The 17,152-nt window shown below is 41.0% G+C and overlaps 2 protein-coding genes across 2 annotated transcripts; one reads left to right on the top strand and one right to left on the bottom strand.

Moving 5' to 3' along the window:
* Positions 1 to 383: 383 nt before the first annotated feature.
* LOC148088228 (histone-lysine N-methyltransferase SETD1B-A-like) lies at positions 384 to 9,577 on the top strand. The gene is made up of 19 exons (XM_087779212.1): positions 384 to 518; positions 626 to 730; positions 1,027 to 1,297; positions 2,225 to 2,337; positions 2,404 to 3,222; positions 3,285 to 3,604; positions 3,692 to 3,902; positions 3,992 to 4,102; positions 4,342 to 4,396; positions 4,463 to 4,636; positions 4,706 to 4,716; positions 4,779 to 4,866; positions 4,933 to 5,289; positions 6,166 to 7,041; positions 7,129 to 7,271; positions 8,254 to 8,402; positions 8,728 to 8,866; positions 8,929 to 9,066; positions 9,134 to 9,577. Exons 1-19 carry the CDS (start codon positions 384 to 386, stop codon positions 9,305 to 9,307), a joined length of 4,389 nt encoding a protein of 1,462 aa, XP_087635338.1. The 3' UTR covers positions 9,308 to 9,577.
* A 594-nt stretch (positions 9,578 to 10,171) lies between these two features.
* On the bottom strand, positions 10,172 to 13,742 carry LOC148088227 (4-hydroxyphenylpyruvate dioxygenase-like). The gene is made up of 14 exons (XM_087804581.1): positions 13,685 to 13,742; positions 13,557 to 13,583; positions 13,407 to 13,469; positions 13,116 to 13,220; positions 12,945 to 12,987; positions 12,447 to 12,529; positions 12,282 to 12,371; positions 12,111 to 12,214; positions 11,973 to 12,050; positions 10,886 to 11,048; positions 10,756 to 10,827; positions 10,570 to 10,692; positions 10,395 to 10,511; positions 10,172 to 10,319 (listed from the first exon to the last, which is right to left on the bottom strand). The coding sequence occupies exons 1-14, from the start codon at positions 13,685 to 13,687 to the stop codon at positions 10,209 to 10,211; spliced, it is 1,182 nt and encodes a 393-aa protein (XP_087660707.1). The 5' UTR covers positions 13,688 to 13,742; the 3' UTR covers positions 10,172 to 10,208.
* Between the last annotated feature and the right edge of the window lie 3,410 nt (positions 13,743 to 17,152).

Raw genomic sequence — 17,152 nt, 5'->3', positions numbered from 1 at the left:
CACCTGGTGTTCCTCCGCACTCTCCTAGATCTATACTTAAGTTTGGCGGATTGATACACAAGTGAACCTGTGGACGACGCGCTGAAGATACCCAGAGTGAGAACAAGTGCTGTTTTCACAATGTCGGCCCGTCAAACGAGCAAACTTCGAAACAGGTATGTTAAGTTAAGAGTACAATGTGCTTTTTAAACGATTAGATTAGAGGTAAATGTGACAAAAATAACTTCTAGCGGAGAAGAAGAGTGAGGCAGGTGAAGATGCTGAGCAGCTGCATCACCTGTCAGGGCGTGGAAACCTCCGCCAGGACTAGTTTGTTATTATCTTAAACGGAACGATGAATATACCGTGTTTGTTTCCTCTGTTTTTCAGTTTTGACTAAGGTAATGGAAAGTGAACACCAGAGTGTGAGAGAAGAACCACAGCAGAACTGGAGCAGTTTCAAGTTAATGATCGACCCGATGCTGACAAAGGGATTGTATAAAGTGTTCCGCTATGATGGACGTCGTTTTAACATCCCAGTGAGCATCTCCACATTTGTGCAGCACGTTTAAGTATCTTCTGCTCATGTTAGAAATAAAATAAAAACTGTTTCCATCTCTCACTGTACGAGTGTTGTTGTCTGCAGGCGGATGACTTGGGCCTGTATCCAGTGGAGACTGTGAGAGATCCACGTATCTGTCGTTTATGGAGCAAATTCAACAAGACTGACCTTGGAACTCCAAAGTTTCAGGTATAGATAAAACCATGACAAGTTGACGAACAACTTGTTTGACTTTCTTGTTTTTATGATTTCATTTAATCTTTTATTGGTTGTCCTTTTCTTCACTATTTATTTTGGTAAATAAATGTAATAGCATTCATGTCATACATATGATTTATTTTAAATTACAATATTATAAAGTAACCAGATTCATATTATTATTAACCTCCAAAAGCATTGATCAACTTTATAGTGTAAAATCAAGGTGTACCACTTTTGGTTTATTTATTTTTATACCAAACCTTAATTCCTTTTTCACCCTGCAGATCGATGAATGGTACGTTGGACCAGTTCCTCCTAAAGAAGTGACCTTTTCCAGGTTAAATGACAATGTAAACAAGATGTTCCTGAACGACATGTGCAAAAAATATGGAGAACCTGAACACGTGGAAATATTTTTCAACCCGAAGAACAAAAAGCATTTGGGTATTGGGAAGGTTGTTTTTCACAGTGTGAAGGCTGCCAAGGAAGCAGTTGAGCATCTCAGCCAGACTTCGGTGATGGGGAATATTATTCACGCCGAAATTGATCCCAGAGGTAATTTTTTTTTCTTTTGAATATCTTATGTTTTTTAATCAAGTGACATTTAACAATTATCTTAATGTCCTACCTGAAGAGCGCACCTGAATAAAAGCTGCAACAACAAACAAAATTTTGCAATAATAAATAATATAAACATATATATGCCATACGTGTCTATAATCTGCAGGCCTGGCAAGGTTGTAACATGAAATATTAACACACAAAGATGGTACACAGAAACTCCTATATACTTTTGTTTTTCTTGAACAGTGCCTGTAACTCGGCAGTAACACAGCGTGATGAAAAAAATAACCCGCCTACCAGAACAGTCTTTGTAAAGTTCAGGCTAACTGCTTTTATTTATTCGGAGAGCTTATCAGGCCTTTTTTAGCGTTTAATCAGTTCTTTACGCTGCCATCTCCTACGTTCCACCATTAATTGATTGATGCCAAGTTTATACACGGCATTTCTTTTTCCTTCTTCAACAGCCATATGGACCACCTTAAGGTTAAAAAGCTAAATCATAAGCATTTATGTGTGTTTTCCATCATGACAGTTTTCCATGATGATCAAAGTAATGGAAAACAAAAATGTTGTTTTACTCTTCTTGTTGGCATACAGCTTTTTTGGTGCATTACCCCCACCGTATTTTCTGGAAACTACCATCTTCCTTTGCACATGATCTCTTTTACTTGTCTGTCTCGCACCTTCCGTCCTGCTAGTGCGCCTATTAGCCACGGTACTGTAATAGCCAGTAATAATAATTATATAAATATATAATATTTATGGACCCAAGGTAAGTAAGTACCGCAAGGCACTCAAATGATCTGCTGTCTCATGTTAACGTCCCCCAAAAACGGGATTTGATTGGATGATTATTTTACCATTAATTCTTGTGTTTCTCTCAATGATGTGCATGACTATTTAAGGTTTGTTTATTAGGTGAAAACCGATCCCGCTACATCCAGCTCCTCCTCCAGGGTGTGTATACTCCTCATACTTTGCCAGTGGGATGTTCTGACCAAAATTTCCTGAAGTTAATGGACAGTCTGCAGGTGAGTGAACTGTAACTCTTCCATTGCTGATAAATAGGATATTCTTTAATCTTCAATATTTTTCAGAGCACTACAGTTCTTCGTCCTCCCAGAGGCTTCAGCAGCCCCGTCAGCATCACCACACCTCTCTCACTGGACACTGCGTACTCCAGCCTCTGGCAGGACACGCCACACAGCTTCGGCCTGACGCCTCACTCGCAGGGAACCCCCCGCACCCCTTGTTTTTCCGCCACTCCGCTCTCTCAGGACTCCTGCTACTCCAGTCTTCAGAGCACCCCGGTCATCTCGGGGGAGCCCTTCACCTACAGTGTTCACAAATCTTACAGGCGAGACTTCTGCCACCAGAAACAGACGAGGGGTCACCGGGGACCCGGTGAGGTCTCCAAGGTCAGCTTGATCTTTAAACACTGGCAACAGCGTACGACGCACCTGACTTGCAAGAGTGACAAACAGCATGTTGACCAGAACGGAGAGAAATCTGCACCTCGACAAACAGAAACTTCGTTTGACGCCCCTGCAAACGCTCTGGAATTCACTGTCCCTGTTAGTGCTGGGAGTCTATTCTTGAACACCGACTCTAATTTGGACGTTCATTCAAGGGATGACTCACAAATAAGTGCACCGTCGCCCCCTGTCTGCCAGACGGAACTTGTAGCGACTCCTTTCAGCGACAAAACCCAGAGTTTGGACTCCCGCATTGAGAGTTTGCTGTTCAATAACTTCAGCAACACTCTGGGGAACGACGAGTGCTCTCAAGACTCGCTCTGCTCTGCTCCGACATCACCTCCTGCTCATGACTCACCTTCACACGTCGACTCAGTCATAGATGATACCGATGGTGGTTCAGTCGAGGGGAGAGATGCTGAGTCAGATTTGAAGAATCAGGTAACAAATCATTATTTTTAATCAAGTATTTTATCAACTAACTCTCTGCTTTCCTATCTCAGGAACACATATTTACAGATGTAGACCAGCATGACCGACACTCAAAGACTTTGACTATCACACAAACTGGTTTCCACCTTCTTCCTCCACCCTTTAATTCCCACCCAGATGGTTCTGACGCATCATCATCCCACCCTTCCGTTTCGCGAGTACCTTTGCACATCCTGTCTTTCCCTCCTGCACCACATTCTTTGCCCAACGGTGCCATTCCCATCCCACCTTCAAGCTGGATCCCGCCGAAAAACCAGCTTGCGACCGTACCTCCTCCCTTCCCCTTTCCTCCCCTTCCTTTATTTCTAGTCCCCCCTCCCCCTTCCATGATGTCTCCCTCTCCTTTACTACCTGTATCCGTGAAACATCCGGACCCTCCATGCAAAGACCTTCCTCCAAGAATGCGAATCACACAAAGTTGTCCGTCCTCCCGGTTACCTCCAAATATTCATCATTTAAATTCACAAAGTTTGAAGGTTCTCCACAAGGTCACGGTTGAAAAAGTGTTTGAGGCTCTCGTGGTTGAGCTGAAGGTCGTCATGATGAAGGACCTGACGCGTAGGATGATAGAAGGGTTTGCTTTCAGGCGGTTTGAAGACTGGTGGGAGAGTCAACAGAGTAATCATAAGGCAAGTTACCCTTCAAGTCAATGTTGTTTAAACAGAATATTCTTCGTGGTATCAATTAATCTCTTGCTTTAATTTATCTGTGTTGTTAGATGTCTTCGTTGAAGAGTAGAACAGCAAGTGTGGAAGATAAGAACCCGCTGAAAAATCCAATGAACCGCATTAAGGAAAAGGTCAACAAACCTCCACTTCCTTCATTTAAGGTACAAACGTAACGTGATGTCTTTGATCAGTAACTCAAGCGACAATGCTCTTCTCTACACAACCATACAACCACCAAAGTGTTACAACATTGGGTTTAATTCATTTCCATCATAGCAGACACTCTAAGAGAGGAGACTCACCCCAAAAACCGACTTTCTTTTGGGTATTTTTTAACAAATACACATGCAGGCTGGTGACCTTAAGTGACCTTACTCTGTTCTAACATTTGTTCTCCTAGATAAAGGGAAAACCTGATCTTCCACCAGCCGACTCTACCAAAACCCAAAGCTCTGGTTTGTGATTCACTTATAAAGATTACCCTAAACACAGTTTTAATCTTCTTATTTCTCTTCTTTCAGATAAGGAACATATCGTTGAGTCTGTTTCTCCAGCTCTGGAGAGACGGAAACACAGACATGCGAGACCACAAGAGCTGGAAAGTGAAGATGATGATGATGACAAAGAAGAAAATAATGGCCGCCAAGGAGAAGAGCAAGAAAACAAACTGGACGCAGAAGAAACATTATCTGTCGGTGACATAAACGACTTTGTGAGTACTTTTCGGTCACCAATGTCAAAGTATGTACTTTTTACTGCTTGAGATACACAGTCAGTGATAAATGGTTGTTTTTTGATAGATCAATACATTTCAGACGTGTCTGCTTCTGTTTTTAGTCTCACGAGGAACCTCCTGCTGATGGTGAAGACAGAGAAGAAGACAATGAGCAGGAAAGTTTGGCATCAACTCAGAACTCAGAGAGTGGTAAGATCCAACATCAAACCTTATGAAGTCAACCGTTCACCTCCAAACTGTGATGTTTGACTGCAGAGTCGTTCTCAGAGAGCAGCTCCTCATGTCAAAGCTGCCTCAGCTCAGACTCTCAGGACGACTATGACGACTCAATGGATTCTGAACTCAGTCCTGATGAGGAAAATGACGGGGAGGAAGACCCGCACCTCACTAGTGTTTGTTTAGGGGTTTCATCAGACGATGAGTCTATGGAACTTGAATCTCCCGCCACCCCTGCCGCCCCCCTGACCCCTGGTGCCCAGCAAGAGTTTGTCATGCAAGACTGGTCGGAGCCTGAGGAGAACCATCATGAGTATCATGAGGACATGGTAATAATGGAAGCACCAGTCAACCAGCCAGAAGTCCTTCATCAACCATCACCAACTGGAGCGTCAGGTGAATCTCAGAAGATTTTGTATAGTATTTGCTAAATTGTTTTTTTCTCACGTAAAAAAAGAAGCTTATGTTCAAATTTGAAGCATTAAATTATAATCATAATTGAAGATTAACTCCTTGTTGAGACATTTTCGACCTCATTTCTACAATTAAATACAAAATAAATAGATGTAAAAAGGTATGTTCGTTAAGTTAAAAGTTTTGAAAATCCTAAAAAGTTTATAGTTTCTTAATATATATTAAATATGTATTTAGAAATCCTAAAGAAAAGCAAAAGAAAGAAAAGTAAAAACTAAAATAAGCAATCTATTAATCGAACAATAATTGTGTAGATAAAATAACACCAGTACATCTGTCCAATACTAGTTTAGTATGAACTAGACTGTCTTCACTGCATGTTGAAATTGTGATACCGTCAAAATACAAGAGGCTGGTTTTATATGATAGTAAAATAAATACGGCAAATGCTGAAGGAAGGAATTTTTTATGAATTGAAACTGACTGTTTTTGCTTCTTGGAGAAAAACAAAGTGTGTTGTGATGAAATAGAAGCAACAACTTTTATTTCCTGTGTTGCAAACACAACAGGATATAGTTCCTCCTTCAAGAAACATCTTAAGAAATTCTTATTCGTGCAAGCTTTCCCCTGATTTTCTGGGACTCCTGTGTTTGTCTTATGTGTATTGGCCTTTTAAGAATGTATTTAAGTTGTATATTGTTTTTGTTTGTTAAAGCACTTTGTGACCCTGGTCTAGAAAGGCACTTTACAAATAACCTTTACTATATATTCTTTGGCCCACGACTCTGACAGAGTTTTACATTCAAGCCGCTTGCATGATCAAGCTGTAAGTGATCTTGTGCAACCATTATTACTCAGATGTCCAGGACCTTGGTCTTGAGATGGGGAACCAGTGGTGGCTCATGGAATCCGAAGATGCCATGGACAACCAGAGGCCCCTGACTCCGACTGGGAGCTTCATGGGCAGTGACCCCGAGTTGACCACTAAAAGTGAAACAACTTCCCCGGAGGTGGAGCGACCACAGACTCCAGGACGGGGGATCGTGTCTGAACTTGATTATGATGGAGTTCCTGCTTTCTCAAGAGAACACCTGTTGAGTTCTCCTGAATCTCTGGAAAGACCCTCATTCCAAGAAAGACCCAAAACACCTGGCCGAGGGGAAGAATGGGCTCCGGTTCGTTGCAGCTGGGAAAGAGCCAAGCTGGACTGCAGTACAGATGTATTCCCATTCACCAATCCATCACTGGCGGTCAATCCCTACGTCTGTCCGAAGACTCCTGGACGGGATGTGGTCCTTCCGAGACGAGCCATCATTCACAGGAGGATGAAGCATATAAATTGCGGTAGTGTGGGAGAGTCTTCCTCCTCTGAGGTGTCTGAGGGAGAGTGGATGAGCTGTGGTGTGAAGACCAAACCTTTACAGGGACTTGAAAATATGCCCAACCTTCTCGGAGGACAGAGCAGAGAAGACCTCCACAAGTCAAAGGAGAAGAGGTGGACCAAAACCAGAAGAAATTGGAGACAATATCGCTGTAGGAGCAAACTACACCAAGATGTTTGTTCGCATATCTGTTGGCGTTCACGTTGTGAGGAGACCCGGATCCTTCACATGGTGTGGAAACAAGGCCTGGACGAGGAGGACGCTGGACTGCTGAAGGTCAAGTACGACCGACTGCAGCGGCGGGACGGCGGCTGCGGCTGGTTGAGCGACACTCGCTGGATCCCTCACCCTCATATCCTTTTTACGAACACGCAAACCAGCTGTTGTTGTTGTGGTGTACAGAGATGTGAGTGGTTTCATTATCTTAACTCTTCCGTACTGACCAAGTCCACCACCGAACCTCATGATGGATCCAGAGTATGGCAGAGAAAGCACAAGACCGGCTCGGCCCGCAGCGAAGGATTTTACGCAATCAGCAAGAATGACAAAGTGATGGCCAACGCTCTGTTGACCAGCGCTCAGGTATGATCAGTTATTACAACTACTTATATTATTTGTAATTTAAATAATAATAAAATAAAGAACAGCTTCAAGTTCAAATATGAATTTACTTACAGTTAAAGTGAGGAAAGCCACATCAATATTGTGCCACATGTTTAAACTTGCATACATGACAAACTCACAGTGTGCCAAAATATGCACGATATGCTAAATTAAATAATTACATATATATTAGAACAAAATCACAAACATTAATTTAAGAGTGAGCTTGTGAAGACTGTTTATATTAATGACTCAACAGCATTTTACCCATTTTAACAAGATAAATACAGGTGTTTACTAGTGATGGTGTGACAAAGCTTCATGAAGCAGTGTCATTATTTTCAGTCCACTATATGGCGGTCTCTGCACTATTTTACTTTGTTTTGAACAACTGTTCTAATAACTACATCAGATTGCGCCCCCTACTGACCTCTAAACAACATGCAACTGCTTCATGAAGCTTCATCAGACCATCACTAGTAAACACCTGTATTTATCTTGTTAAAATGGGTAAAATGCTGTTGAGTCATTAATATAAACAGTTTTCACAAGCTCACTCTTAAATTAATGTTTGTGATTTTGTTCTAATATATGCTATTTTCAGCCCTTGAGCAGATTACTTTTATTTTACTGTTCAACCAGGGAATATAAATTATACATACAACATTTTATAAGTTTTTAAATGTTACAAAATGAAATGTAAACTACAAAATGAAGCTGCTACGTGAGGCTTATGGTTAAAATGTTCTTCCTGTTTGTCCATGAAAAGGTGATTAATGTTGTGCTGAACTTGGTTTAAGATTAAAGCACTTTATATTTAATGAGATTAAATCTGGTATTATGTCATGGTTTACTTTGGCCCTCTTACAATAAGGGCCACAATTTAATGTTTAATTAAACCCAACCCTGTGATCAATTCATTCTATTTCTGACATTAAAAATATATCAAATTATCTTCCAGGATGAAATTTACGCTCCTGTTCAGTCCACGTCACTTCGGTCCAAATCAGATTTTCGGTGTGAGCAGCGCCGCCTTCTGTCGTCATTTAACTGTGATAGTGACCTGGTGCGATTCAACCAGCTGAAGGTAAGTCCACTTCCACTGACACAGTTAACGTGTGTAACTGTTTACTGAGCAAAAAAAGGTAGAAAATTCTCTCATAAAAGACAATTGTTGCCTGAAAGTAGTTTTTGATAAACAATGGGTGAAAGTAGCCGCCACACACACTTACTTTGTATAATTTTCACATTTTGCTATGTTTAAATACAACTTTTAGAATACAAATCTATTATAAAATGATCAAATTGTTAGATTTTAGATGTTAGATTCAGTATATTTAAAGAATATTTAATTCACTTTTAACATTTTTTTTTTCCATTTTTATGCTGTAAAATACTGAACAAGCATAATATTAACATTATATATTTGATAAAGTGATGTTTTTCTGCTGCAGTACCGGAAGAAGAAGCTTCGCTTCAGTCGTAGTCACATCCATGAGTGGGGCCTGTTTGCCATGGAGCCCATAGCTGCAGACGAGATGGTGATCGAGTACGTGGGTCAAATCATCAGACAGGTGAGACCGATCCCACAGGTCGTCCTGTTTGAGATGTGTTCGACTCACATGAAGAACTACAGGTGGTCGCTGACATCAGGGAGCAGAGGTATGAGGAGGAAGGTATCGGAAGCAGCTACTTGTTCCGGATCGACGAGGACACCATCATAGACGCCACCAAATTTGGGAACTTGGCCAGATTCATCAACCACAGCTGCGATGTGAGTTACAGGGTCAGAAGAGAAATCTAAACTAACGATAACAATGTTTTCATGACTCTGTCTTTAGCCAAACTGCTACGCTAAGATCGTCACAGTGGAGTCGGAGAAGAAGATCGTGATCTACTCTCGCCAGCAAATCAACATCAACGAGGAACTCACGTACGACTACAAGTTTCCCATCGAGGAGACCAAGATTCCCTGTCACTGTGGAGCGGAAAACTGCCACGGCTCCTTGAACTGATGCACTGGAGATGATTTTATTTTGAACTCAGGTACTGACGTTTGTTCACTCATCGGGGTGCGGAGGTCTCTGTGGACTTTATATTCTTTGAACGATGTGATGCTTTCAATTCACCTTGAACTGAAGAGTGGAATAGAAAAAGCATGTGTGGATGAAGTCTTTAATGACACTTAAAGCAGCAACACATAAGATTGAAAATATTATTTACTGCGCGCCCAGTGTCGGAACTATGTAACTACAATGTCAGTGAACCTACATTGCCACATACAGCACGTTTATTTGTTTATAAGACGAGATAAATACTTGTTTCTTTTTTATATTGTGAAAATGTTAGGTAGTGCTGCTTTAGATTGTTCAAATAAATATTTCAAAGCTACCTCTTCTTGGACAAACTAAAGCAGCATGAATCACCAAGTTTTAATGGCAATCCAACAACCTGTCAATGGATGGATCCCATGACTATATCTTAATATGTTTTCATTTTCGAGAACGTTGGAATTTGTTTGCTTGAGTCAAGCAATCACTTGTGCTTGTAAATTGTACTTTTCTGAAATAAACACATGGATTATTTAATGCAGACTCACAGCCTATCGTAGTTCTCCCTTAACCATTGTGTTATTTTTTGGGTCAAAGTGACCCGTAGGCCCGAAAAGAAATGTGTTTGAGATATCCCTTGCGTTGCCTCAAAGTCATTCACCTTGACCCAGAGTATTGAATATATAACATATGGCATTTGATATTATAATAACAATAATTCAAAAATCTTCTTAAAGGCTTGTAGATGGGAAGGTTACTACGGATCATAATAACACAAGATTTATATATATATTATTTTAAAGTTAAATGGACGCTGCAGGAAATGACTGGGTTATGAATGGAAGCTTTATTCAAGGGAGTAGAATCACATGTTCTTAGACACTCCGTTCGATGTCAGGATGGTGAGATTTCCTCTGGCGTTCTGATCCGCCTCAATGGCTGCAAAAAGAGATTTGAAGTTTCCTGCGCCGAAGCCCTGACGATAAAACATGCATCAAGGTTAGTTTTAATGATTAGATGTCTGTTTTAAAAAGAGGTGTGAGGCCCAAACCTGGTGATTATGTCTCTGAATGACCTCCAAGAACACGGTGGGTCGGTCCTGGACCGGCTTGGTGAAGATCTGAAGCAAGTAGCCGTTGTCGTCGTAGTCCACCAGGATGTTCAGCTCCTGCACGCAAAGTATGATCGTGACACGTTCAATCACTGTTGGTGTTGAATGACCTGACCTGCAGGACGTCCAGGTCTTCTTCTATGTGAACTTTGGAGAGCTTCAGCGTCTCCCTCAGCTGCTCATAGTAGGTATCTGGAACGGACATGAACTCCATCCCACGTTCTTTCAGGTTACGAATCTGCTCAAATGAAAGAAGCTGATTCTACGATTCCTTCTTGTGATTGATGTTTATTGCACGTACGGCTGTGATGATGTCTGAGGAGTTCATGGCGATGTGCTGCACTCCAGCTCCTCCGTAGTACTCCACGTACTCCTGCAAACCCTCAGGCATGAAACCCACCATCCTGAGTTAAGCTTTGACTTTCATGTACCTGGATCTGGGATTTTCTCTTCCCCATGGCAGGCTCGTTGATGGGCATCTTCACGGTCTCCTCGTGGTTTGCTACCACGATGGAGCGCAGGGCGCTGAACTCCGTCTGGAGCTGCTTGTCGTCCACCGACCAGAAGCGATGAAAGAGGAGGTTCTTCCGATACCTGGACATGGCAAGTCACGGGTTCTTATTTATAACATGCATTAGATTTGATGTTTTGCGTTTAAATATCCACACTTTTTTTTGGAATTTGAGGATGCGCTAAGTATTAGGATACTGAGGAATCGATACATATTGCGATATAGTGCAATACTGTAGGTAAAACGATATATTTGTTGTATTGCTAAGGCTCTAGTGTTGCAGAATTTACAGACCGCATGTTAAGAAACCAAAATATATGTCCAAATATCAGCTTTAAAAGCTGCTGGAGGCGATAATTTCCTCTCGTACTAAGTCATCACCAGGAGCTCATTGACTATTAGCTGCGGAGGATGTAATGGATGCTTCCATCTAGAGGCTGGAAGTTTAATTGCAGCACTAAAATGAACTAATATTTGCATGTTAATTAAAAAAAAATATATATATATATTTTATTTTATTTCATATTTATTTCACACTTTACTACTTTATCATATTACTCTCATAAAAAAAGATTTGAATGGTAATAATGGTAATAACAGAATGGTTATTTTTATAGAGCTTTCTAGACCAGGGTTACAAAGCGGTTTAACAGTCACACATTCCCCCATTCACACACACAATCACACACTGTGCTGTTTAAAAAATAAACGTTGCAATATTTAAGTGTAATAATATTTTCTTAAACCCCTTCTCTCATCCGTGCACATCATGCTCACATGACCCCCAATTCCAGGATCAGCCAATCATCAGCTTTAGCTGGTGGGCCGCTTCTGTTTCGCATACAAGCGCACAAACAAGGTCCAGATGTGGAGCACCACAACACTCCTGAAAATGCAAAGTCATGCTGATATTCTCATCCTGAAAAAAAAAAAACGAGTTGCGTAACAACTCCAGCACCTCTGAGGCCCCCACCACTCCCCGGTCATAATTGCTCTGTTTCTCTCACCATTCCACCACTGGAACCATCTCGTCGTCCGGCTGGTTTCCAACGACATGATCGATGAAGTCCAGCTTTCCACTCGGCCTGCAGGGAGACGTAGAGGTTTAAGTCTGGTCTTGGTTCTGACCCGGGGGTGACACTCACAGCTTGGCTAAGGACGGGTCATGGAACAGAGGTGGACTGAAGCCTGGTAGAAACGAGCCTTTGTAGCCGTTCCTCTCCACCAGGGTGTGAGTGGTGTCGCCGTACTAACATCAGGAGAAGTCGTTCTTCAGACCTTTTGGCTGATCAGTGTGAGGGTGAAGGTTCTCCTACCGTCTGAAGAACAGCCAGCCGGACTTGACCAAACTTGTCTTCTAGAGTGAAGGGTTCTTGTACGATGGTTGCACCTCGTTCTCGAGCTTTCTGTGGGTGTAGATCAGCAAAACATGATGTGAGATGTATCTCACATGTAACCCAAGAACACGGACGACCCATTACCTCGACTAGAAAGTCGCAGTCCTCGACAGTAAACGCGATATCTTTCACTCCGTCACCATGCTTGACCAGATGATCCCCCATCTCTGGACAGGAAACATAAACAATGCTTAAAGTGATGATTGAGTAGATTTGTCATTTTCTAAAAATGCTAACATGGACTTTAAATAGTGACAATTCAAATTAAATTAAGTATATTTGTATGTTAAGCAAGCAAATGACAATATTTAAAACCAGAAACACAACTATATATGCTTTTATATAATAATATTGTGTAAAGTTTTGTTAAAAACAACTTCCATACAACGTTTTTACTCACATTAAAATGTCAAACTTTTTTTGTCACCTTCTACTTGACTTAAGGAAACGTAAGTAAGTAAGTAAGTAGGTAAGTAAGTAAGTAAGTGAGTGAGTGAGTGAGTGAGTGAGTGAGTGAGTAAGTAAGTACGTAAGTAAGTAATTAAGTATCATTATTATTATTATTATTATTATAGTTTTTACCTTTGTTTCCAGGATTGAGAGCAGACGAAAAAACATAAATGATCTGTTAAAACGAAATTAAACATCAGAAATATTGAATGAACACATTTAATTTATTAAATCGAACTTTTTTTTACTATGTTTATATTTATATAACCAACAATAATAGTTGCAACTTTGTGTCAAACTTACCTTTCCTTGCTTCACAACATGAGACACGACTTCACGACATCCAGTCTCCAAACCCTTGTATGCTAAAGGTTCGAATCCCATCTTGTTGCAGTAATAGGAGGCCGCCTGATGCAAGCAAAAATAAAAGATTATTGATCTTTATCAATAGCCATTATCATCTGAGTAACAGCGTCATCTGCCGGTTTGGTTTAGAATGACGGTTTAATAGCGGTTTTTGTGAACCTCTTTAGGACCAATCATTTTATCATTTTCTGGTATAAAGCAATGACAAAATATATATTTTGAAAGTACCTGTTTTGCATTTCCCACCCAGAAGGTCAAGTGGTCAAAGCAGAGTAATTTCCCCTGCTCGTGCTGAACACAAAACACACATGAACTTGCATTAAAAAGTTGTTTAAATGACAGATTTTAAATACTATTTTGCAGAAAAGGGAGCCAGACCTTCTCGCCTTTGTCTGTGTAGGTCGTCTGCAGAATAAACATAAAAGATTGTATTATAAAAATGATTGCAGTGTTGCAGCAGAAAAATTACACATTTTTAAATATATTAAAAAATGAAGTTAACTCACCATCTTGCTCTCTTGCTGTTCTGGCAGTAACTGCAATAAAGCTGAGTTGCGTGTTTGAACCCAGGTCCACCGATGACGTGGTGAAGATGAGGAGGAGGAGGAGGAGGGGAGGTTGAGATGCTGCCACTTATTTTATTATACAATTATAACTTTATACGTACATCATCATGGAAGGTGACAGGAGAGAATGATCAATATGTTCTCATCCTTCCAATCATTTAATCTGACTGAGCAGAAACTAGATATATTCAGTACATTTTCTGTAAGTTGAGACTGACCATGTGTTTGTGTTTAAAGCAACAAGAGGAGGCTCACTCAGTCTTCAATCTGATTGGCTCAGCCCCTTTTCGCTGTGAAATACATGAAAAGAACATAAATCATCAATGTTAGGGATTCTCTTCACGTTCATTATTGTTCAGAAAGGAAAATAAAGGGAACTTTTCTTACTTTATCGATGTTTCTTTCTGATGGGTAACTGACTTTTGTCTCTCGTGATACAAAGCTATTTCTTTTCTTATCTCATGTTTGTCTTTCAACAATAAAAGTACACAAACCAGATATGGTTCCTAACATGGAGGAGGGGTGCACAAGTGCAGTGGTCTGGTGTTGTTGTGTGACTTGTTGTGTAGTGTAGGGTTGCAGCGATACAACCATCCTCTAATGATACTGTGCAGAGTCCCTGGTGCTTCTCCGTCTCCCAGGACCTTTGTTTTCTCCCTCTCTCTGAGAAGCTTTGTGTTGTCATGGAAACTGTCTTACATATTCCACAAGATCTCATCATGTTTGGCTCCTGGATCAGATCTTCTGAGAACTGATCACCTGATCAGAGTCCCTGTTGTTCATCAGAACTACTACGATGGACGTTTTGTTCCAGTTTAAACTCCTCAGTCTACCTGAACCCCCCCGGTGCTCCTCGTCCCCGAAGACCTCCTCCTTGTAGAGCAGAAGAAGAAGAAAGCGAAGTCAGTCACAAGACGGGATGACAATGAACGAGGTGGCTGCGGACCCCGACCATCAGATGAGTCTTAAAGTGGTGGACGAAGGCGCAGGAGGGAGGGAGACCTCGGCAGAAGATGGGAGCGTTGAGGAGGCTGATAAGGAGGCTCTGGTCAAGATGCAGTCTCTGTTCCGACAGGTGCGTAAACAGATCAGGTCTCAAGCCGGGACGCCCAAGAGCAGCATCCTGGAGCTGGTGCAGCGGGTCAAAGACCGGCAGGGTGAGCTGACTCAGAAGGAGGAGGAGCAGGCGGAGGAGAGAGCCCTGAAGGAGGAGATGTTCTCTGAGGTCCTGGACAAGAAACTGGACGAGGCTCGAGGAGCTTTGATGGCAGAGTTCGAGGAGCGCGTGGATGAGCTGCGAAGAGAGCTGAGGACCTACACAGTGCAGAGCCTCAGAGACCTGGAGGTCAAAGTTCAGAGGTCGAACCTGCAGCAGGAGAGCAACGGTCCAGAGAGCGTTGAGAAACCTGCGACCGGTGACCGCTCCACGAGAGAGAGGGTGCTGACCAGAACCATGACCACCACCTTCCCGAAGACGTCTCCAGCTCCAGAAGCAAACACCCCTCCGGCCAAAACCCAGACCGTGACCAAGGACAAGGGGTCTCAGGTTCTGATGTGCAGCAAGTGCCACCAGAGCTGCAGACCTCTTCCTCCCGTCGCACCCCCGCTGCAGCCTCGCAAGAAGTGGGTCAAAGCCAAACCCAAACCTGCCAAGTAACATCACCGGACCTTGTGAAGGATCACCTCTGAACGCTCGCTTTAGACACTAAGATGTTGATGTGGTAGAATGTAAGTGTGAGTCAGCATTTTTCAAATGACGTGTCATGTTAGCATCACTTAGTTAGCGCACGTGTAAAGTATAAATGTTGTAAATAAACTTGAGTCGGTCAACAATACTGTGTCTCTCCTCGACTTGTTCCCCAAGACATTTCTTATTATGAGTTTACCTTTAATCTTAAATAAATATTCATATTTTAAATAAAAAAAACAATAATCTGTATAAAAAACTATAGGAAAGTGCAACAAACGTGGATTAAATTGTGTTCATTATATTTCTTTAAAGCTAAATGAATGTTTTGAAAACAATATTGCCATTTTCCCCATTACAACTATTGTTATTAATAGCAATAATATATTCCTATTAGGTTTAATTAATATATAAAATAACTTAAGTTATGTTATTACTTTATTATTGTTAATATATTTTGCTATAAGTAGCGATGAAAGTCTCGCCTCAAGAGAACTTTATACTTGCTCTTTCATTCATTATTTTCTCTATTCACTTAAGAGGGGCACAAGTGTCTTTTACCTACATGGGCAGAGATGTGGGACACCCTGGAAAGTTCACTACTACTCTATCCCAGCACACCTAAATATCGATTCAAGTGAATCTAAGTGTGTCTTAAATAGACGTTGGACTCTATTGTACTCATCAGTATGTGTCTGTTTGTACAAAACCCCCCTTTCGTTGATATATTTACTTTAGAACATGTAGACATGTACACTTAATTTTCTGGAGATTAAATCTTGTTTACCATAACTACACCAACTATGCTGTGATTGGTCAAACATCAAGGTTTGTCACCACATGTCATTAATCCTGAAAGTCTCTACCTCCAAGGGACTTGTTGTATAAACAATGCAGGTGTGATTACAGCTGGCTGGAGGAGTGAAGCCATTATTACATCATAATGGACTTTGCTCTCGTAACCTCTCGTTCGATGACATTTAAAATATGGTCATGTATTACTGCATCTAGGAGAGGAAGACTTCAACATTGAAACATGTGAGTGAGTCTTGTTTTTTTCTTGGCCTAGTTACAATTTGTATATTACTTGTTTATGTGAAAAATCATGATGGGATAGAGAGAAACATCCAGTTGACAATAGAGTAGGCCAACCCTCTGTTTACATATTTCAAAATACCTCTCTAAATATGTCAGTGCCTCGCTTACTATGAACCATGACCCTCAGTTCTGATAAGGCCAAACAGCGTCAAAAAATAAACTCCAGCTTTTTATTCGAGTAGTTCCTCTTACAACCAGCAGATGGCAGCAAAACATCAACCATTTTAGCAAGCGCGACTTTGTGTCATCAAGCTTAGATCTATTCAATGTATTGCACACATATTGAGTTAAAATATCCTTTAAAAATAATATTAAAATAATAAATAATATCTATAATATAAATAATATTCAAGTTATTGTATTAATGAATTATAATTTAAGATTGATTCAGAACTACCTTTTTAAAAAATAGCTTATTTTATTCCCTTTGTTTCTGATTTATTTTTTTAGGTTGCGTAGGGACCTCGTACACTAGTGTACACAGCGGAAGATGGTGGAGCACCAAGCTCAAAGAGTCTGCAGTCACACACCACCACCAATATTCACAATAAGCCCGGTTAAATATGAATGATCTGGAGAGTAATTTTCAAACATTAGCAGTGAAATTGTTTTTAAAAATGAGA

Source organism: Callionymus lyra, chromosome 1 (genome assembly GCF_982586985.1).
Source record: "Callionymus lyra chromosome 1, fCalLyr1.hap1.1, whole genome shotgun sequence".
In the NCBI taxonomy this organism is placed as follows: domain Eukaryota; kingdom Metazoa; phylum Chordata; class Actinopteri; order Syngnathiformes; family Callionymidae; genus Callionymus; species Callionymus lyra.
The sequence above is the reverse complement of the archived record's forward strand: the minus strand, read 5'-3'. Positions and strand labels throughout refer to the sequence as shown.